The 21,380-nt window shown below is 53.6% G+C and overlaps 2 protein-coding genes across 6 annotated transcripts; both read right to left on the bottom strand.

Moving 5' to 3' along the window:
* Nucleotides 1-7,866: 7,866 nt before the first annotated feature.
* On the bottom strand, nucleotides 7,867-14,921 carry LOC146756700 (uncharacterized). Its single transcript, XM_085524091.1, has 7 exons — nucleotides 14,774-14,921; nucleotides 12,565-12,704; nucleotides 11,474-11,542; nucleotides 11,261-11,332; nucleotides 11,068-11,169; nucleotides 10,221-10,364; nucleotides 7,867-9,696 (listed from the first exon to the last, which is right to left on the bottom strand). Exons 2-7 carry the CDS (start codon nucleotides 12,575-12,577, stop codon nucleotides 9,551-9,553), a joined length of 546 nt encoding a protein of 181 aa, XP_085380217.1. The 5' UTR covers nucleotides 12,578-12,704; nucleotides 14,774-14,921; the 3' UTR covers nucleotides 7,867-9,550.
* Nucleotides 14,922-16,243: 1,322 nt separating this feature from the next.
* Nucleotides 16,244-20,084, bottom strand: LOC146756701 (uncharacterized). 5 transcript variants are annotated; one of them, XM_085524057.1, is made up of 4 exons: nucleotides 19,416-20,084; nucleotides 19,176-19,260; nucleotides 17,794-17,865; nucleotides 16,244-17,410 (listed from the first exon to the last, which is right to left on the bottom strand). In XM_085524057.1, exons 1-3 carry the CDS (start codon nucleotides 20,021-20,023, stop codon nucleotides 17,860-17,862), a joined length of 699 nt encoding a protein of 232 aa, XP_085380183.1. In that variant the 5' UTR covers nucleotides 20,024-20,084; the 3' UTR covers nucleotides 16,244-17,410; nucleotides 17,794-17,859. The 5 variants fall into 5 exon arrangements, with proteins under 5 accessions (XP_085380183.1, XP_085380182.1, XP_085380184.1 ...); XM_085524058.1 differs by lacking the exon at nucleotides 16,244-17,410 and adding an exon at nucleotides 17,417-17,605; XM_085524054.1 differs by lacking the exons at nucleotides 16,244-17,410; nucleotides 17,794-17,865 and adding exons at nucleotides 17,969-18,040; nucleotides 18,815-19,082 and having other exon boundaries at nucleotides 19,416-20,065.
* Nucleotides 20,085-21,380: the final 1,296 nt, after the last annotated feature.

The raw sequence follows: 21,380 nt of genomic DNA on the forward strand, positions 1-21,380 counted from the left end.
GCTGGTCACCACTCAGCCTCCCCCATTGCAGCTCCCCGTGTCCCACAGTTCCCCCATCCCCGTTCTCCCGGTGTCCCATTGTCACCCTGCCACACCACTGCTGTGTGCACTAAACCTTTATTGCCCCCCGAAGAGGTCCTCATTGTACACCACCTGCGCCCGCTTGTCGAGGTTTCAGAAGAGGGGAAGGGAGATTGCGATTAGGTCTAACAAAAAATGAGGGAGAAAAAAGGTGATCTGAGAACGAACGGCAGTTTAATAACCCAATAATGCTAAACAACAACAAGAGAGTTTCAACAAAGAGAATACCAAGTCCCCAATGTCACCGATGTTGCTGTGGAAGGCAGGAAACTCTGACCACGTTGTCTCCTTGCAGTGAGCCGGGCCAGCAACCCCTTGTCCCCTTTACTCCCATTATTAGCATGGTGTTCTGATGTGGAATACCAACACCAACCAAATTGCAAAACCATAACATTCCACCCCTTATTACACATCATCACATCATGCCTAACTTTTATCAACATATAAACAGAACAGTAGTTAACATGCTTTACATATGTACATACATATATATATATATATACACACATGGAATCACAGGCTGCACTCCCCCAGCATCAAATTTCCCTGTGGCACACACTGAACATCCCCATCCTTCTGCATCACCCACCAGGTGCACCCAGGTCCCTGTGCAAAGACAGTTCCACGGAGGGGCCTCCCCTTTCCAGAGGCTGGGAGGACCCAAACCACTTTTCCCAGCATATTCTTTACATGCACCACAGGAACCTTGTCTCCCTCCACGGTACGCAGGGAGTTGGACTGTGTAGCGCCGTCTCGGTTGGCTGATCCTCGGGTGTTTACCAGCCAGGTGGCTTCTGCTAGATGTTTCTCCCAGTTCTTAAATGTTCCACCACCCATCGCTTTCAGCGTGGTTTTCAGCAAACCATTGTGGCGCTCGATCTTACCAGCGGCTCGTGCGTGATAGGGGATGTGATGGATCCACTCGATGCCATGTTCTTTGGCCCAAGTGCTCACCAGTGAATTTTTGAAATGAGTCCCATTGTCTGATTCGATCCTCTCTGGGGTGCCATGTTGACACAGGATTTGTGTCTCTAGGCCTAATATGGTGTTTCTGGCAGTGGCATGGGGCACCGCATATGTCTCCAGTGCTGGGTCCTGTGTGAGCAGAGCTCTCTGCCCCAGAAGCCAAGTCACTGCTGTGCAGAGCTCAGCCTCGGGGTGAATGTGCTCCTGAGTTTGTCCCAGTGCAAGGACAACCTTCTCATTGCCCTTTAGGAGCACCTCTGGTGCTGATGGGTGCTCTGCTCTCAGCAACCACTGGATACACGGCTCCAGGCGCGTGTGTGCTTTGTCGCCTTGAGCTGTTTGCTCTGATCGCATCTCACCCTGGGGAGCCGGGATTTCCCTTTGGTCTCGGTGTCACTTCGAGACCAGTAGCAACACTAGGGGTCAGAGGAGAGCTGCTGAATGTGTGAGCAAAGCTGCTAATTGAGAAGGAGATCGCACGCGTGTGACTTGGAAACCCGAATTAATGAGCTTACCATCACCCTCCTGACTAATGCAGACCTCATGCAGCCCTGGGCCTGCCCTTCTCCAGCCTCCTGCCTTGTTTTGCCTACTCATAGGAAAAGATTTAGCATAGCTCAGAGCCCCAGGCAGCGCTTGGAATGCCAGCAGGAAAGAGCTGCTGGTGTCCACATAGCTCAGGACTGCAGCAGTGGGGCTGCTGGACCTCAGTGTTCTGAACACTCTGATGTGGAAGTGATTGGCAGATGCTGTGGCCGGAGGGATGAGGTGCCTGCAGGGCATCCCTTGGAAGAAGGTTTGGTGAGGATGGATCCTCTGAGCCAGCATCGGGGACAGGGTGCTGGGTGCAAATGCCAGTGCTGCCCCCTGTCATCCTGTTGGTTTTAAAAGGAGTACAGCTCCGTTTCCAAACTTTGCCAACCACAGGCTGGCTGGCAGCTTGAAGGAACTGCCATGAAATTGGTCTAATGAAGCATTCCTGGCAGAGCTTCAGGATGGAGAAAGTGCAGTTTGTCCTCAACTGAGCTGAGGTCCAATGAGCTGAGTTTCCTGGCTCAGAGCAGAGGCCGTGAGCATCACGTCTCACAGTCTGTATCACCTGGGCAGAGCCGTTAGGCAGGGGCTGCTAGTGGGGAGATGCCAAGGTTTTCCATGAAGATGATTGCTCAGATATGCCTGAGTTCAGATGGAGGGGCCCATTGCCCTACCAGGAAGTGGAAGATGCTTGGGGGAGAGGCAGCTCGTGCTTTCCCATTCCTGTAGGACCTTACAGTGCTGTGCCTTTCCACATACCTACCCCACCTTCTTTCTTTCCCATGCAGGGGTCATCATTAATCCAGTGGGTGGCACCAAGAATGCCCGGACAGCCCCACTGCATTGTGTCTCTGTGGCAGAAGGACACACCAAGCCTGTGCTCTGCCTGGATGCCACCGATGAACTGCTTTTCACTGCCTAAAAAGGTATATGTTGGACAGAACAGGTGTGGGGGCTGCTGGCTTTTTATGCGCTATTCTCATAGATCTCCCCAGGCTGGCGTGGGGAATTGAGGTGCATGTCAGGGATGGCTCCTTCTGGGCTGCTCCCCTGTCCCTGCCTTCTGATGTCCAGGTGCTGGAGCAGGCTGGCTCCATTGCCCTGGAAAGGAGCTGTGATTGGTGGGAGGCAGCGCTTGGGAAGGAGTCGGTGCCTCCACGCCACGGAGGAACTCCTTAGCCCAACTCTCTCAGGCACGTTCTTCTTCCTGCAGACCGGAGCTGTAAGATGTGGAACTAGGTGACGGGTCAGGAAATTGCTTCCCTCAAGGGTCACCCAAATAATGTTGTTTCCATCAAGTACTGCAGCCACACGGGATTGGTGTTCACCGTGTCCACATCGTACATCAAAGTGTGAAACATCTGGGACCCAGCGCGCTGCATCCGCACCCTGAAGTATGTAGTGGGAATAGTGGCTGTGGGGGACTGTGGGCAGCTCTGGCTTTGCAGAAGATGGTGTGAGGAACTCCTGGGGTCCCACAGGCTGGAAACAGAGCCCAGCTGTTTTAGGATCAGTGCCTACAGCTGTAGGAAACAGGGAGGCTTAGGGAGATCTTGGAATGGAATCTGTGGGGACCCTCTGCAGCAAAGGCTCAAGGGAAAGGACCTGGAATAAATTTTTAGCCCTTCCTGGGGGTGGCCAAGAGCACCAGCAAGAAGGGATGGGGATTTTCTTTTTTGGTTCAACTAATATGCCAGAGGAAGACGACCACATTAACCCAGCTGTATTTGTTGTTGTTGTTTATCTACAGCATGAAGCATTTCACTTGGAAAGTCTCTGCTGCCACTCATCGTACAACAGACTTAAAGCACAACACTTGGTACCTAGCAGTGCTGTGAAGGGTTGGAAAGGCAGCGCATCATTGTGCTGAGGGCCAAGAGACGGTTCAGACAACAGAAGCATTTGTCCACATTTCTGACATGAAGGCTGTCGCCTCCCGATCCGGCGACAAATCAAGGCTGCTGTGTGAAAGTACCGTGCCTCCGCACATGGGATCAGATGGGACTCACACACAGTGTGTAACACCGAATGTACCAGTTTAATGCCACGCCACAAACCTACCCAATGCCCAACAGGGGGGACCAGTCAATGCTGCTCATCAGCCATCAACCCCAGATGCTGGAGAAGGCAGACCATGTTGTGGTGCCGGAGCATTACACCATGGCTGAGATGGGGACACCCACCGAACTGAGGACCCGCAGTGGATCCTACAGCCGGCTGCTGCAGCACTGAGGACCACAGGGCAGCTGGAGTGGGATGCGATGGGACATGGGGAGCTGTGGCTGTCTCCGCTCCCCGCTGCAGGATGGGAAGAGTGGGATGCTCTGGGATTGGTATGGAATAAAGCGGAGATGTTTTGTAGAGGAGCAGGTTGGGATGTGGGGTGTGGGCAGCTCAGCCTCAGTGCATGGTTGGTTATGGAAGCTGGGTGTCTGCCCTCAGAATGTGGCTGTGGCAGCACTGTGGGTTATGGGGGGGAAGCACAGCTCAGCCCAATACTGGATGAACTTTCCAGTCACGTCTTCATGCTAAAGCGTTGCAGATAGCACAGGGAGTGCAAAGGGGAGGAGGAGAGCAGCAGTGTGAAATGGAGCAATGGGCAAAGAGTGTGGGGTGGGGGGAGGAGGGATGAGGAGAGGTCCCCTCATCCACCCCAACCCTGAGCACGGCACAGAGCAGAATGCAGGCAGGCTGAGCACAGAACAGCCCAACACTTTATTTCACAAGAAGCAGCACAGGAAAAGCATAACAGCATAGGAAGCAGAGGGAGATGTGAGAGGTAGAGGGGATGGGGCTGTGTTCATCACCGACCCCAAATGCTCGTGTGGCCAGTTGGCCCCTTGCAGGCTGAAGCACAGCACTCAGACGGTTTGGTTACTTCCTGTGTGAAGAAGAAGAGATGGTGTCCCATAGGGCCACGTTCACATCCCAACCCTCAGCTCCCTGCAGAGTCCCTGCCCAGCCCTGGTGCAGCACCACAAGGAGCACAAAGAGCACAGGGACCCCTTCCAACCCCCAGCCCCACACCGCAGTTGTGCTCGAGTTGCTGGTTCCACCTTCCTGGCCTGTAAGGTAAGAAGAGCCATTGTCTCAGCCCAGTTTGTAGGAGGGAGGCAAGGTTCTTTGATATACATATACCTGGTGCGGGATTAAGAAACAACGGTTCAAACATTGGTCCAACCAGTTTATTACAAGACTTTATCAGGGAGATGGGGAAGGGGAGGACGGACGCTATTATGGTGTAGGGTGATGGGGAAGGGAATGCAGTAAAAATATGAAATAGAAGCAAGGAGTCTCTGTAGGAAGCAAGAGGGAGATATTCACCACCATGGATCCATCGAGGTTTGTAGTTCAGTCATTGGTCTTCAGTCGTGGTGGGTCGTCAGGCGTTGTTCTGTTAATGGTGACCACGATGACAATTTCCAATGGTAGCACCAACTTATTTATATGTCCAAAGTGGTCAAGTCAGCTCACTTTGGAGTGACAGCTCGAATCCAAAGTAGTTGAGTCAGCACTCCTTGGAATGGAAGCTTCTGGCTCTGGGATCTTAGCAGAAATTCCTTTGTTCCCATCTTCTGAGCCTTGCCAGCAGATAAGAGGGAGCAGGGATACCCATCCGCATCCTGTTTTTCACAGGGCACGATGGCTTCATTACCCAGATTTCCCACACCAAGCTGGAGCTATTTAGTCCCGGGCCAGATCTTCCGCTCATAAACAGTCCTGAGCACTCTTCTGGAGGCAAACAGCTCTGAAGGAAGGTGCTTTCAAATATTCAAATACCCAAAAAGTGATATTGATTGTCACACGGTAGCACCCATTACTTGCCACTTCAATAAATCATTGAGAGTCTTCTCACAAGAAACACCTCAGGAAGCAAGCTTGGAGCCAGAAAACAAGGAAGGACTCTCACAGCCATGACCCCCAGCCCTGTTCTTGCTGTGGGGCATGGAGCAGCTTTGAGCACCAGGAAGGGGAACCCTGGGAGAAATCGGGGACCTCAATGCTGCCCTGGCACTGGGCAGAGGTGGGGGACAGCGCTGCCCTCATCACTCACTGGGCGCCGTGTTGTAGCCTTTCTCCTTCTTCCCTGCAGACAGAGAGATGCATCAGCACAGGTTCACATCACAGCCAGGCTGAGGGCTCCTGAGGGAGCCTCAAATCCCCCCACAGCCCCCACTGTCCTCCTACACCCCTCCACTTTTACCTGCATGGCGTCTGTAGATGATGAATCCAACGCCAGCCATGATGGCAATGGCCACAACGGCGACAACCACCCCCACCACGTTGGGCACCAGGCTGGACTGTGACCGCTCTGGGGGAAGGCAGGGCTGTCAGCAGGGGAAGGGGCAGCCCAGAGCCCCCCAGCCCCACATCCCCTCACTCACCTCATGAGTAGAGGCTGGGCTGGGGCAGGCTGGCGTGCTCCACGCAGCACTGGTACTTGTCCCCGTGCGGGGCACGTACCTCCGACCGGAGCTGTTGTAGTGCACGAAGATTTCGCCATCCACGTACCCCACTTCAAAGAACCAGGGCTGCTCGGGGCCGGAATCCGTCATCCCTATTTCAAAGTACCGCATGGAGTGGAGCTCTGTGGGGTCGGAGCGCGGCGACCCCCCCTTTTTTATTAATTAGCAAGCTACTGCCTATAGAATAACAACACTACTTATATTAATAACATAACCATTATAACTCAATCAAGACCTCGATTGACAATCCTCTAGAAGTGAAAAAAGAGACAAGTCAAACACAGCATAACAACATTACTGTTAAACCTACTAAAAAGAACAAACTCGTTTGCTCTGCAACCTAAGTTTCTGCAACCTGGAAATAAATCCATGAGGGTCCCATTGTGTTCACATGTCACTAGTTAGGAAAAGTCTTCAACTTTCATATACTCTGATATATTAATTTTTAATGGCCACTAAAATTTGTGCAACAAATGCTTTTAGGATGCCCATAACCATGCCTTTGAGCTAATAATTGATAATTGAACTTTATGAAGTTGCATGTCAGATAGAACCAGTTTTAGAGGACAAATGTGCTGGAGTATCACTAGGGGCATTATTACTTATTGACCCTTGAGAAACAGCAAACCGTGTTGGTGGTGGTTGCGACAGGCGGTGCCAGCAGGGCCTTCCCTGCTTCAAAGTGCACCTTTCCTCTCTCACCCATCACAGATTCTCTCCTGCATTCAGGGTCTGAAGGATTTCTTCCAGTTGTACACCATATCTGCATGGCCAGTGCGTGATACAGAGCCCAAGTGGAACAGCTGCCTGGAAAACAGAATAAACTATCAAATTTAGTTCTATTAGTATGCACTTTTGTCTCAAGTGATGCATGGTCATATTTTTAAAATCCCAATTAGTTGGGTGTAAGAGACGTATCCATTCTACAATACAGGGTCATCCCTTTGCCTGGGATTCCTTTCCAGGTTTTGTCTTTGCAAATTAAGAAAAGCTAATTAATAGGCTAATAACATCATGAGTGAGCAGTACTAACATACTAAAAGAGCTATTCCCATAGATTACAGCACTGATTACATCAAATCCTTTCTTTAACACACATTTGATCTATGGATAATGCCTAAAATTCTAATTCTTGAGACTGCATTGGTAACACTGAAAATCACACACTATGTCAAACCATTACTAATATTATTTATAACACCGCAAGTTACAAAGCAATTCCACTAGGAAAGAAACACACAACACAGTTACTATAAAGGCTGGATGCTATTTTCTGCCTTGAGATGAGACCAACAACGTATTCTGGTGGTGTTAGTAACAACCGCACAAGATTAGAAGTGTCTAGTGTCATATGAGTATCCTCAGTGAAAATCCATTGAATGATTTGCTTAGAAGCTTCAGATCGTATCCCATAGTCAGTCACAGTCTTACCAGCCTGCTGTAACAATTTCCAATGATGCGCTTCCCACCGAGCAGCTCCCTGCTGATCGTCTATCAGCGGGCAAGCGAGCTGAAACACAGCTTGACACGGTCCCTCCAATATCATGCCTCTAATGACTCCAGACCAACACAAAGGTGGAGGATCGCTACGTGTGGGGGGGAATCGCATAGACAGGGGCTGTAAAGACATCGGTGAAACGCTCAAAGAGACTGATGCCTCCTTCATACGCAGTTCTAAGTCCTGCAGCTCCTCAGTTAATGTTTTATTATGTTCCTCCAACGCTTTCTCATTCCCACCATTATCCGAGTCGCTTTCACTCTCAGGAGCTTCTTGCTGCTCTGCACACCCCTCAGCCCCCCCCCACCGCACCTTCCTCACCAGCCAAAACCGGATCTGCCAGAGACGTTGAAGAGGTCGAGGACGGGGGATTATTCGGGGCTTCTGCGGCAGCCCTGACTTGTGAGGCTGATGAGCAAACAGAGTACGAACCTCCTGGTAACAGGGAGTCAAGCTCTGACCTTGACTGAGCACTAGGTCCGGATAGAGCTTGTACCACAGCAGCAGCAATCTGCCGCTCGGCTTGCATATTCTTCAATGTATTTATTTTGTATTCCTTATTTTTGGAGATAACAAAGTCCCACATATGGTCGACTATTTCTCGACATTCGGCTACAGTGAACATCAGTGCCACCTCCTGAAGGTGTCCATTCATATGAGCCCATTTTACCAGCTCGGATATGCATTTAGGAGATACCTGCTCCCCTCTCTTAGAGAGAATACATTTGAGCAGTTCCTCCACAGCTTCCCACAACATCGTGGCTTGCAGAGAACGGGATGGTACCCCGATGAGAGGTGAGTGCCAACCCCCCCCCCAGTTCTTTATTGCCCCCGCACCGCGCTGTTAGAGAGGGGAGGTTCTTTGTTCCTTCTCTCCCTGGGTTTGTTCCCGCTGTCACCGAGTGAGCTCTAGAGAGAACTCCGTGACACAAACTCATTGCAAAGTCTAAGCTAGAAGAAGCGTCACCTCAGTGCATCCCAGAAAAAGAACAGCGTTGAGATTTTAATTGGTTTTGGTTTTTTGTTTTATTGAGGGTGGGTTGTTTTTTGTTGTTTTTTTAGGGTTTTTTGGGGTTTTTTTTTTCTTTTTTTTGGGGGGGGGTAGGGGGGTGCGAGGGGAAGGGAGAGGGAGGGGACAGTTGTTTGGTTGTTTTTCATATACAATAAAGCTATGCAGTTCCGCTGTCAGTCGCCTCAGAGAGTTCCCGAAGGAGCTCAACCACATTCTGCTCAACATCGAGTTGTTCCATTGAGTGGAACAATGGTAGTCTTGCAGATGGAGCAATGCAGGAATTCTGACAGGATCTCCAGGTGTATCCAGTTCATCATCTGAAAGCTCCGCAACCAAATTGGAAGGGACCAGTCCTCTTGTGCCATCTGTCAGCTCTCCCTGAAACCAGCCATTCTCACCCACATCTCCAAAGACATTACGCATTGTCCGGCAGTCAGAGGAAGCTCGTTTTCTGGGTCCTCATTAGGACCCTCAACAGGAATGTAGCTGTGTCGAGCTAAGAATCTTCAAACTGCTGGTGATACCTGTCCTGGAGAATGCAGGATGAAGGACAAAAGCTCTGCTCTCACATTCAGGGCCATCCTCTGACAGAAGGCAGCACTCAGGACTGTTCCCAAGGATCTCTTTCATGGCTTTGAGTTCAAGCTCCAGGTCTTCCAGATGACCTTGAAGACTTCTGGCCTCTTCAATGGCAGAATGGAACGGACTGGAGCTATTACGGAGACTCTTGTTTGACTGGGTCAGAGTCTGTCTCGTTGCCTTCCCCAGCTCCATCTGCTGCTTCTGCTGCTCTCTTTTCCCTCTTGCGCGCTCTGTGAGAATGAGTTTCAGAAAGCACTACTCACTGACAGGAAATAAGGGGAAACTTGAAAGACTTTGCAACCTGAGTCCTGGCAGTGTACTGCCAGCGGCTGATTTGGCCGTCCAGGATCCTGGCACCACAAATGCTTCATTGCCAAATGCAGCAATAAGGTGTTCTGGGGAAAGGCCAACTCACAGGTAGTTTTTGAGCACCCATATCACAGCACCAACGGCCAGCACCAGCGCAGGCAGCAGCATCGCTGAGACCGTCACCGGAATGCGGCGCTTCCACACAGATCTGTGAGCAGCAGCCTCTGTGCTTTTGCCTGTGTTCATCCCTGGAAGAAATGAGACAATGTCCCACGTGACCTTCAGCTGCGCTACAGATAATCTCTCAGTGTGCTTCATGGACCCAAGAGGTCATTTTGTCAGTGGGTGCCTCCGTCTCTGGTGCCGAAGCACCGGAGGACAAGAAGGATTGCTTCCACCTCTCGTTGGGTACGAAGAGGCTGCACAGGCACTACCCGTGTCCTCCTCTGGGCCGAGAGCTGGGGCTGTACTCTGGGGTCTGGGCTTGGTCTGTGGGGAGAGCTACAGAGCAGAATCCCTCATGCTTTTCCCGGCATGCGTGTCCTGAGCTCTCCTGTGGGACGCCCCCCAGGCTGAAGGTCAGGCTTCAGCCAGCACAGGGCACAGCCAGAGCCAGCCCAGGGGAGAAACACTCCTGCTTCTTTTACATGTGCTCTATGCTCACACGCTCAGGTCTGGCTGCTGACCTGGTGTGCAAGAGCTGGCAGCAAGAGCCTGCAGGCACGCAGTGACTCTGGTTTGTGACACCGTATGATCATGGGACAGAAATTACCTGGCATGCTGGTTGGTGCTGCCTGCATTCCTCTGTCCGGGATGGGCAGTGTGGGATATCCACCTTCCTGGAGTGCATCCGGGACCGGCAGTGTGGGATATCCACCTTCCTGGAGTGCATCCCGCTCACTTTGTTGGTCCGTTCCTTTAGAAAGAAAGCAGGGCAGTAGGAGTGGGATGTCACGTGCCCTCATCAAAAACTGAGCTTCTCCAATCCCGAGCTCAGGTAAAGTCCAGGCCCCCCACCCCCAAGTACACTGTGAGCCCCTCTGTTACCCAAAGGCATTTGGGCCCTCCCAGCTATTGGACAATGCTGACTCCCTCACACCTCCTGAGGAATCAGCTCCTGTGCAAGGCCCTCACATTCTGTGCTGTCACCAGCCCATCACAGCCAGGTAGCTGCAGGCTGAAATCCAAGCTCTAACACACAGTCCAAGCCTTCAGAATTAGCATCTCCACCTCATTTCCAGCATTAGCAAAGGCAGCCAACCCTGCTCGGGATGCTTCTCCTGCCTTGAACTTGCTCAGCTGCACGGAGGGCTTTGGATGAACAGAAGCACAGCGCTTGCCACTTGCTGCCATCTGGGTGCCAACGACTGCACAAAGCAGCTCTGACAAGTAATGGTTGTGCTGGGGGAGCAGCTGCCTCTGGGTCTTGGCTGGATGCAGACCATCTGGCAGCAGACCAGCTCTGGTGCCTGACAGCACCTGCAAGGTGATACATGGAACACGGCTGCAGCACGGCTCTGACCCATTCCTTCCTGCTGTGCAGGCTACAGCCTGCCCACACCTGCATATCACACCTCAGCTTCCCAGGTCCCACAGTGAACAGACTGAAGTATACCCACCACGCTCTGCCTTCTCCATTTCCTTCAGCAGTCGCTTCAGGAGACGGGATGAGCCCTGAGAGTATTTTCCTCGTTTGTATTCATCCTCTTCTCTTTCCGGACCTTAACAGAATGTATGAAGTTAAATATCACGTGCATGAAGTTTTGAAGATCAGCGGCAAGTCAGCCAAGTCAGTGAAGACAGAGTACTCACTGCTGGGATTCCAGCTGGGCTCCAGCACAGGAGGAAACCGATGACCGGGCAGGGCCCACACTGGGGGCACTTCTGCAACCAAAGACCCATGAAAAGTTTCAGCCACACACTACAGCATCAACTGAGTAGCAGAGCGTACAGGGGACTGTGCCATGAAATGGCACTGAAACGGGCAGCAAAAGCTCTCTAAAGAATTTCAAAGCTATGACGTACCTGCGCGATCCGACAGAGTTTCAGTTCCAGATCTCAGAGAGGAAGCTGGATCAACTCCTCTAGTCAAATCTGCAAATGAACACAGGACAAAGCAACTGCTACTGAGCATCCCTTCAGCCACAAGGTCGCAGGATGCAATTAAAGCCAGGGATTCCTTCACAACACTATTCTCTCCCTTCCGCACAGGGAAACAAGGGGCCTGGGAGAGCAGGAAGGATGCAGATAAGGAGTGAGACCTCACGGAAGTCATCAGGCAAGGAGGAGAATAGATGTTGTAAATACCAGAAGAGGAGTTGCATCCCCCTGATAAGAACAAGAGGGGGTCTGCATGCTAAACAACTATTGAATATGTATCAGAATTCCGAGAAATCATTGACTATGTATGAGATGTACCTATATCTGTGTCACGATTTTACAAGTCCATGTGCAAGTTTGGTGGAGCTATCCCCCTTGCACCCAGCACTGGAATAAACATACCTGCTTTATAACCCATCTATGTGTTATAGAGTTTGATTCCGCAAGTCACTTACACCCCATATTTTCCCTAACAGCCACACTGGGTTATCTGGATTCGTTACATTTATCCATTGTTGCTGGCAGATGTTTCTCTCTCTCTCTCTGTCTTTAATCCCCACACAGCCCATCTTCCCAACTGTGGGTTTCGGTTAGGAGGTATGCACCCATAGGGTCCATGCCCTACTTGTAGATATTTATACTGCCCAGCCCCAGGTGCCCAATTTGAGGCAATAGTTGCACATCCCTAATAGGCACAGTAATATGAGCCTGGGTGGTTACAGTATCCCCTCCCTAGGTTTGAGCTTAGGCAAAAATAGTAACCCTTTTGGTTTAGACTGGGCTGTATAGGTACCAGGTCACACAGGGATGTAAGGAAGCTTGGTGTGGGTGGCGTTGTGCTGCTATACAAAATGTGATCACTGTGAGAATCCCCAAGTACCAATGGATACCCCTAAGGCCCATCTTTCCCCACAATTCACTCCTCTGCCTCACTCGTCAACTGGGTTGCAACCAGCTACGAGGGGTTTTTTTAGTTCTTCTCAGCAGCAGTAGTGTTCTTCAGGGGAAGCCTTTACCTGGAATACCCATTGGGCTTGTCGCATTGTGAGTTTCAGGTCGTCACTCCCGGGAGCTACCTCCCACTTCTCGTCACCGATGGGTCCTTTAACACGGCTGGCATGAGTCCATCCTCTCTCTGCGGTTCGAATAGCTGTTTCTGCAGTAAATAAAACAACATAGGGACCTTCCCCTTGTGGTGTTAGTGTAGCTTCTTTCCAAGTTTTTATTAGGACCCCATCCCCCGGCTGTATCCTATGGATTGCTATCTCCAATGGGGACTGCTGTGCAATCAGATCCTTCTTGTAGTTCCTTGCACCCACTCATTAATTGTATAAGATTTTAATTGATCATCTTGTAAATGGGGGTGACCAAGAGGTATTTCAAGATTATAGGGCATACCATACAGCATTTCAAAAGGTGAAATTCCCAGATCAGTTCTGGGCTTCACACATATATTTAACAGAGCTAACAGCAAGCATTTTATCCAAGATGTCTTAGTTCCTATCATTAATTTTCTAAGTTGTTTTTTAATTTCCCCATTCATTCGTTCTACTTTACCAGAGCTCTGAGGGTGCCAAGGAGTATGATATTCCCATTTAATCCTTAGAATTTTCATTGTGTCACGTGTAACCTTTGACACAAAATGAGCTCCCCTGTCAGAATCTATTGCTTCTCTAATTCCATATCGAGGAATTATATTTTCTAATAGTACCTTCACTACTGTTTGTGCTGTAGCCCTTGCCGTAGGGAATGCCTCAACATAGTTTGTAAGATGGTCTACAATCACTAATAAATATTTATATCTCCCAGTTTTAGGGAGTTCAGTAAAGTCCAACTGGATCCTTGCGAAGGGTCGATAAGCCAATTCTCGCCCTCCTGGGATTCTTTTTCTCATATTCTTTGCATTCACCCTCCAGCAAGTCATATGTCCATTAACAATCCCCTTTGCTATGTTATATACCCCTGTACACATAGAATTATTGGCAAACTGATCCACTAAGGCCTGAGTACCCCAATGTAACGTGGAACCTCCGTAACACCCTCATAGCTACTGATTTTGGGGTTTCCCTTCGTAACACGGCGCCTGGTGGCCGCTGTGCTCGGGAGAATAAAAGCAGCTCGGACCGCCCCGCCCGCACGGGACCCAAGCCGCCCGGCGACCCATCAGGACGGCCTGGACCCGGAAGCGGACCGGACCGGCGGCGGACCGACGCCGCGGGGAGAGTGCGGGTAAAGGAGAGAGGGGAAGGTCGGGTCTGTGCTCCCGGCCCCCTGGCAGACGGGGCCGTGGGTTCAGGTGGGGTTATGTAGGGCGGTGGTGACACTGGGACTTCTAAATCCCTTCTCCTCCCGCCCTCCTTTTTCTTTTAGGTGATATAAATGCCTCCTCGGCTCTGAGGCTATCCAGAGGTGGGCAGACTCACTTTCCTCTGAACTAAAAGACTCCTTAGCATTTACACAGAGGACAAAGGCCTGACATACCCAGTCCTTAGAGGAGCCAAAAAGGGGCCAACATACACTCTCCCCTTTTCTGGCCTTATTGCCCCATACTTCTACACAATAATGAATCATTTTAACTTTACTTTTTCCCCGCCTAGAAGGGGAATCATTCCAATTCTTAATCATGAGTCCCAATGGACTGTCTGGGGAATACAGGGTATACCTATAACCTCACCACTAGTTCCCCCACCCATGGGACCAGAAGGCTTACTCTTCTTCTGTCCCATCTTCCTGCAGCACCTTCACACACACACACACACACACACACACAAACACTCACGCACACACGCACATACATACGCACGCACACACACACACATGCACATGCACACACACACACACGCACATGCACACACACACGCACGCACACACACACGCACACACACACACACACGCACACACACGCACACACGCGCGCACAAACACACGCACACGCACACACACGCACACACACGCACACACACGCACACACACACACGCACATACATACGCACGCACACACACACACATGCACACACACACACACGCACATGCACACGCACACACACACACGCTCACACACACGCACACACACACGCTTCCCCCTTTTCGTGGCCCGGTCCCTCGCGGGATGTGGGAACCGCACTACCGACGGGTCCGCACTCGCTTCGCCCGCAATTGGACGTCTCAGTCGTTGTGCCCCGGGGAACCCAACCCAACCGAACGGCTTCACCGGCCTATACTTACCCACCCCGTGGGTCTTCGTTCGGCCTTCGTGCACAAAGATTACTAGGGGTTAACCGGTTTGCTTGTGCCCTTATTTTAGGTTCGTCGGTGAAGGGTTTGAGGAGCAGTTTCCCCGTCGCCAGGTGCCTTCGTTCCCCGTCCCGAGCTCGTCCAATCCGGAGCCGGTGGGGGCGGAGCGGCGTAACCAGGAGCGGGGAGGGCAGGAGCCGCGAAAAAAAAAGCGAGAAAGCGGGAGCCGAGGGGCGGTTACAAAACCCGGCAGCCCGCTCGACCCCGGTCCCGCACAGCCCCCACCCCCAGCAACATCCCCCCAAACATTGACAAACTGTGACACCCCACACAATGAACAAACGTTTACAAACTGTGACACCCCACACAATGAACAAACGTTTACAAACTGTGACACCCCACACAATGAACAAACGTTTACAAACTTCTTACAATGGGACCCCAAAGGGGCCCATCAGCCCCCGCCGGGCCCCCCCGTGCCCCCATGAGGTGCCCCCCACCCAACGCTCCCCCGGTGCCAGCAGCACCACCGACCCCACACGGCAGCAGCCCCAGACGCCGCCGCCCCACAGGGAAGGCGAGGAGGGTCCAATGGGGGGCGATAAAGGGGGGGTCGGGGGATAAAGGAGGTGGGGGACGGGGCTGGGGGGGGAATGGAGCACGGACGGCAACGGGAGCACGGCCCTATAGGGGAGCAGGGACGGCTATGGAAGCATGGCCCTATAAGGGATCACAGCCCTATATGGGATCAGGGCCCCCTATGGGATCAGGGCCCTATAAGGGATCACGGCCCTATATGGGAGCCGTGGTGCGACTCCATGGGGCTGCCGGCCCTGCTGAGGGCTCTGCTGCGGGAACGGAACCATAGGACCGGACTGAACGGAACGGACCAAACTGGGACAAAACAGAACGGAACGGACCGAGCCGGGACGGGACAGAACCGAGCGGACCAAACCGGGACGGCAGGTATGGGAATGGGGGGGGGGGGGCAACGGCAGGGGGGGGCAATGTGACCGGGGGGTCACCTGGGGTCAGTGTCACTGGGGTCGCCATCATGGGGGTGTCACCGTATTGGGGGGGGGTCACCTGGGGTCACCATTACTGGGGTCACTGTCATGGGGGGGGGGGGGGGTCGCCATAATGGGGGGGTCAACATAATGGGGGTCAACTGGGGTCATTGCCACTGGGGTCACCATATTGGGGGGGGTGTCCCCATCCCTGGTCGCCATTTGCCATGTTCCACCATGTCTGTGTGTGTCCCCAGGTGTGTCGGTGTCACCACGGCTCAGCACAGCATCAGCAGGACCTCCCTTATCAGCAGGACCCCCCCCACCCCCCCATCCCCCCTTATCACCATGTCCCCCCCTATCACCACCAAGGCCCTCCTTCTCACTATCACGACCCACTATCGCACCACCACAGCGCCCCCTGTCGGCCCGCCCCCCCTTATCAGCCCGCCCCCGTTTCCCGTCCCCGTTCTGCCCGTTCTGCCGCCGTAACGGGGAGTCCCGCGCGGTGTGGAGCAGCCACGCTCTGAAGGACGCGCGTGGCCGCGTGCTGTGCCCCATCCTGCGGCGCTACGTGTGTCCGCAGTGCGGCGCCACGCGGGACAACGCGCACACCAGGAGGTTCTGCCCGCTCACCCCGGCGTCATATCGCTCTGTGTATGCACCGAGAGCACGGGGACACGGGGACGGCGGTGACTGATAGCAGGTAATGGGGTATGGGGTTATAGGGGCTATTAGGTGATGGGGTTGTGGGTTATGGAGTTATGGGGTTATTTATGGGGTTATGGGGTTATTTATGGGGTTATAGGGGTATGGGGTTATTGGGGTTTGGGGTTGTGGGGTTATGGGGGTTATAAGGGGTTATGGGCTATAGGGGTTATGGGGTTGGCCCCCACATATTGTACTGTGTGTGTCGGGGCAGTTGTGGTGGTGATGATGTTAATTAAGGCCGTAATTACTAATTACTATTACTAATAACGCACTCTGTGTCATCCCCAGGCTGTGCTGAGCGCAATGTGGGACAGAAGGCAGCAGCTGGGCACCAACTGTGCACCATCATTAGTGCACTATCACTTGTGCACCATCATTTGTACACCATCAGCTTTGCACCACCGCTCGTGCACCATCATCTTTACACCATCACTTTACACCTTCAGTTGTGCATCATCACTTGTGCACCATACCTTTGCACCATCACTTTGCACCACTACTTTGTACCATCATTTGTACAACATCACTTGTGCACCATCACTTTGCAGCATCCCTTTGCACCTTCAGTTGTGCACCACCACTTTGCACCATCACTTGTGCACCATCAGCTTTACACCCCCACTTTACACCCCCACTCTGCACCAGGAGCAGAGCTCAGCAGCTGTTCCCTGTTGTGTTGTTGTGTTATTGTGTAGTTGTGTTGTTCCAGCCCTGCTCACACTCGTGTGTTTATTGCACCATTATGGGCTTTTTTCCCCAAATAAAGCCCCACTCACAGCTGCAGCTTCATCCTGGCTCGTCCCCCTCCATCTTCCTCCTCCTCCTCCTGCTGTTGTTCACCCCCCGGCTCCGCTCACGACGCAGCCGCAGCAGCGACTCCAGGGCACGATGGGCGCTCATCACACGGCGGCTGTAGGATAATGGGACCCCATAGGGGATAATGAGACCCCATAGAGACCAATGAGACCCCATAGGGAACAATGAGACCCCACAGAGACCAATGAGACCCCATAGGGGGCAATGAGAGTCCCCATAAGGGACAGTGAGACCCCATAGGGGATAGTGAGACCCCTATAGGGCACGATGGGCGCTCATCACACGGCGGCTGCAGGGACAATGAGACCCCATAGAGACCAATGAGACCCCATAGGGGATAATAAGAGCCCATAGGGGATAGTGAGACCCCACAGGGGACAGTGAGACCACACAGGGGACAGTGAGACCCCATAGGGGACAGTGAGACCCCATAAGTGCCAATGGGACCCTAACCCTAACCCCCCCCCCAGCACTCACTTGAGGTTGGACAGCTCGAGGATCAGCCCCCCCAGCACCGCAGACGCATCCTCACGTGGTGCCACCTCATTCCTGGGGGTCAAAGGGGGTGAAAATAGTACCAATCCGGGGCTTTTTAAGCCCAAAATGAGCTCTGGGTTCTGGTGGGGGGAGGGGGGTCCAACCTGGGGGTGCAGCTGGGTGAGACCGGGTCCCCATCGGCGTCCACAGGGCACAGAGGGGCTGCAGGCTGGGAGGGGGTGGGGGGCTGGGGGGGAAATGGGGTGAAATGGGGGCAACTGGGGCAACAGGGGATGAACTGGGGGGAACTGGGATGAAATGGGGTGAATGAGGGTGAATGGGGGGGGATTGGGGGATATGAGAGTGACTTGGGGGGGGACTGGGGTGATGTGGGGTGAATTGGGGTGAATGGGGGAGAATTGGGGGGATTGGGGGGGTCTGAGAGTGACGGGGGGGAACTGGGATGAACTGGGGTGAATGGGGACAAATTGGTGGGGATTGGGGGAACTGAGGGTGACTTGGGGGGGGACTGGGGTGAACTGGGGTGAATTGGGGGGGATTGGGGGGATCTAAGAGTGACTTGGGGGGGAATTGGTGTGACTTGGGATGATTTGGGGGTGAATGGGGGGGAACTGGGGTGAACTGGGGCACCAAGGGCTGAACTGGGGGGAACTGGGATGAAATGGGGTGAACTGGGGGGATCTGAGGGTGACTTGGGGGGGAACTGAGATGATTTGGGGTGAATGGGGGCAAATTGAGGGGGACTGGGGGATATGAGAGTGACCTGAGGGGGGACTGGGATGAATTTGGGTGATTTGGGGGTGAATGGCGGAGAACTGGGGTTAACTGGGGTAAGTTGGAGTGATTTGGGGTGAACTGGGGTAAATTGGGGCAATCTAGAGTGGAATGGGGGGTAAACTGGGGTGAACTGGAGCTCTATGGGGTGAAGTGGGACAATGTGGGGTGCAGTGGGGTGCTATGGGGCTGTTCCCTATGGGTTCTCATAGTACTCTGGCATTACCTGCAGCAGCTCGGTGTCCCCCCCTGGCACCCCACTGTGCTCCGGTGCTGAGATGTGGGGCAGCCCCACAGTGCCAGCCCCATAGCGCTCCTCATGCTCTGCCCCACAAGTGGGCTGCCCACTCCCCCTCCAATGGCTCTTTGGTGGCCTCAATGCATTCTGTGCCCCCATCGGTGTCACTATGGGGCTGTGGGGTGCTATGGGGCTGTAGGTCCCCCATATCAGGGCTGTTCTGGTCCTCCTGCTGCTCGCAGCCATCCATCCCATCCTGGAACAAACCCCCCCATAACCTGTGTGCTCCCTGCCCCATAGCCATGGGGAGCTGTGGGGTGATGCTGGGGGGGCAGAGGCCCTGTCCTACCTGTGCCAATGGGGCCGCTGTGGGGCTGAGCTCCTCCATCACGCTGAGCTGTGGGGTGGCTGCTGGGCCTCCGTTATCAGAGCGGCTGGGAACCAAACAGACCCCAAACCCCATCAGCTGGGGGGCACCAGGACCCATTGCTGGCCCCAGGCCCCATTCCTACCCCCAAGCCCCATTTCTGCCCCCATTTCCACCTCCAGCCCCCCTTCTGCCCCCCACCCTCCCATTTCCCCCCATTACCTCTCTGTTCCATCTCCATGCACTGAGTCCATCCCTCCGCCATTGTCCAGAGCGTCGCCTCCAATCATGGCCCCCATACTGATGTCCTCCATATTGGTGTCCCCCCCATTTATGTCTCCCCCATTGCTGTCTCCCCCCTTGGTGTCCCCCATATTAGTGTCCCCTCCACTTACATACCCCTCATTGCTGCCCCCTCTATTGGTGTCCCCCCCATTTCTGTCCCTCTCCTTGATGTCCCCTCCATTGATGTCCCCCTCATTGGTGTCCCCCATATTGCTGCCCCCTCCATTGGTTTCCTCTTCCTCGGTGCCCCCCATATTAGTATCCCCCCCCTTGGTGTCCCCTCTATTGATGTCCTCCCCCTTGGTATCCACTCCATTAGTGTCTGCCATATTGGTGTCCACCATACTGGTGTCCCCTCCCTTGCTGTCCCTCCCCTTGGTGTCCCTGTCCCCTCCATTTTTGTCCCCTCCATTGGTGTCCACCATATTGGTGTCCGCCATATTGGTGTTTGCCATATTGGTGTCCCCCCCCTTGGTGTCCCCTCTATTGTTGTCCTCCCCATTGGTGCCCCATCCAATCATGTCCCCCCCCTTGCTGTCCGCCATATTGGTGTCCCCTCCATTGTTTCCCCCCTCATTGGTGTCCCCTCTATTAGTGTACCCTCCATTGATGTCCCCCCCCTTGCTGTCCCCCATATTAGTGTCCCCCCCATTAGTGTCCTCCATATTGCTGTCCACCATATTGCTGCCCACCATATTGCTGTCCCCCATATTGCTGTCCCCTCTATTAGTGTCCCCTCCATTTGTGCCCCCTCCATTGATGTCCCCCCCCTTGCTGTCCACCATATTGTTGTCCCCACTATAGTCGTCCCCCCCCTTGTTGTCTCCCCTCAGTCCTGCCCTGACTTTGACATTGGGGCCATCATGGGGGTCAACACCTGCAAGAGGAACAGCAGCTGCTTGGACGCCATTTTGTGGCCATTTTGAGGCCCTTTGGAAACCATTTTGTGACCATTTGGTGGCCATTTTGAGGCCATTTTGCGGCTGCTTGGAGGCCATTTGGTGGCCATTTTGAGACCGCTTGGAGGCCCATTGGAGGACATTTTGAGACCATTTTAAGCCCATTTTTTGGCCATTTTGAGGCCATTTTAAGTCATTACCTGTCACCTGGCTGCTCCTCCTTTTGCCCATGGCGCCGCTCACCTGAGGGGAACACACGCCCATTGAGCATTATTTCCTCACTATTTCCCCTCAAATCCCCCATGGCCGCCCGGTCTCTCTCACTCCACGTCCCAGAATAACACCGTTATCCCGCTATAACGAGGCCCAATGGCGCCCATCCCGCCCCAAGGCCCTTCCCGGCCCCGCCGCCATTTTGCTTCACCTCAGCTCCCGCCCAACGCCTTCCCGCCTTTTTCACACCGCGCGCTCTGCGCCTGCGCCGCGCGGGGGACGCTGGGAGTTGCAGTCCCCGGAGAGACGTAACGCGGCGCAGCGCGGGGGACACTGGGAGTTGCAGTTCGCGGCGCGCCGTAAAGCGCAGTGGGGTGCGGCGCTTTTGCGACAGCGTCGCCGTAAAGTGCGGAGGTGTTGGCAGCCCCGTAGGAGGAAGCGGTGAGTGGGGACGGACCGGGACCGGGGGGGTCCGATGGGGGGGGATCGAACGGCGGGGTCCAATAGGGGGGGTGATAGACCGGGGGGGGTCCAATGGGGGGGATATAATGGGGTGGGGGTCCGATGGGGGGGGTTCAGTGGGGGAGGGGGGGGTACAACGGGGGGATCCAATGGAGGGCGGGGGGATTCAATGGGGGGGGATACAATGGGGGGGGATCTAATGTGGGGGGGGGTCCGATGGGGGGTGTACAACCGGGGGGGTCTGTGCTCTGTCTCAGGCATACAAGCCTGTTGGAAGGAGTGCATTGAGGCTGCAGCGCCCAGATAATAAACCTGAGTTTGCTGTCAC

Source organism: Coturnix japonica, chromosome 26 (genome assembly GCF_054131305.1).
Source record: "Coturnix japonica strain WE chromosome 26, WE-NBRP24, whole genome shotgun sequence".
Lineage (NCBI taxonomy): Eukaryota > Metazoa > Chordata > Aves > Galliformes > Phasianidae > Coturnix > Coturnix japonica.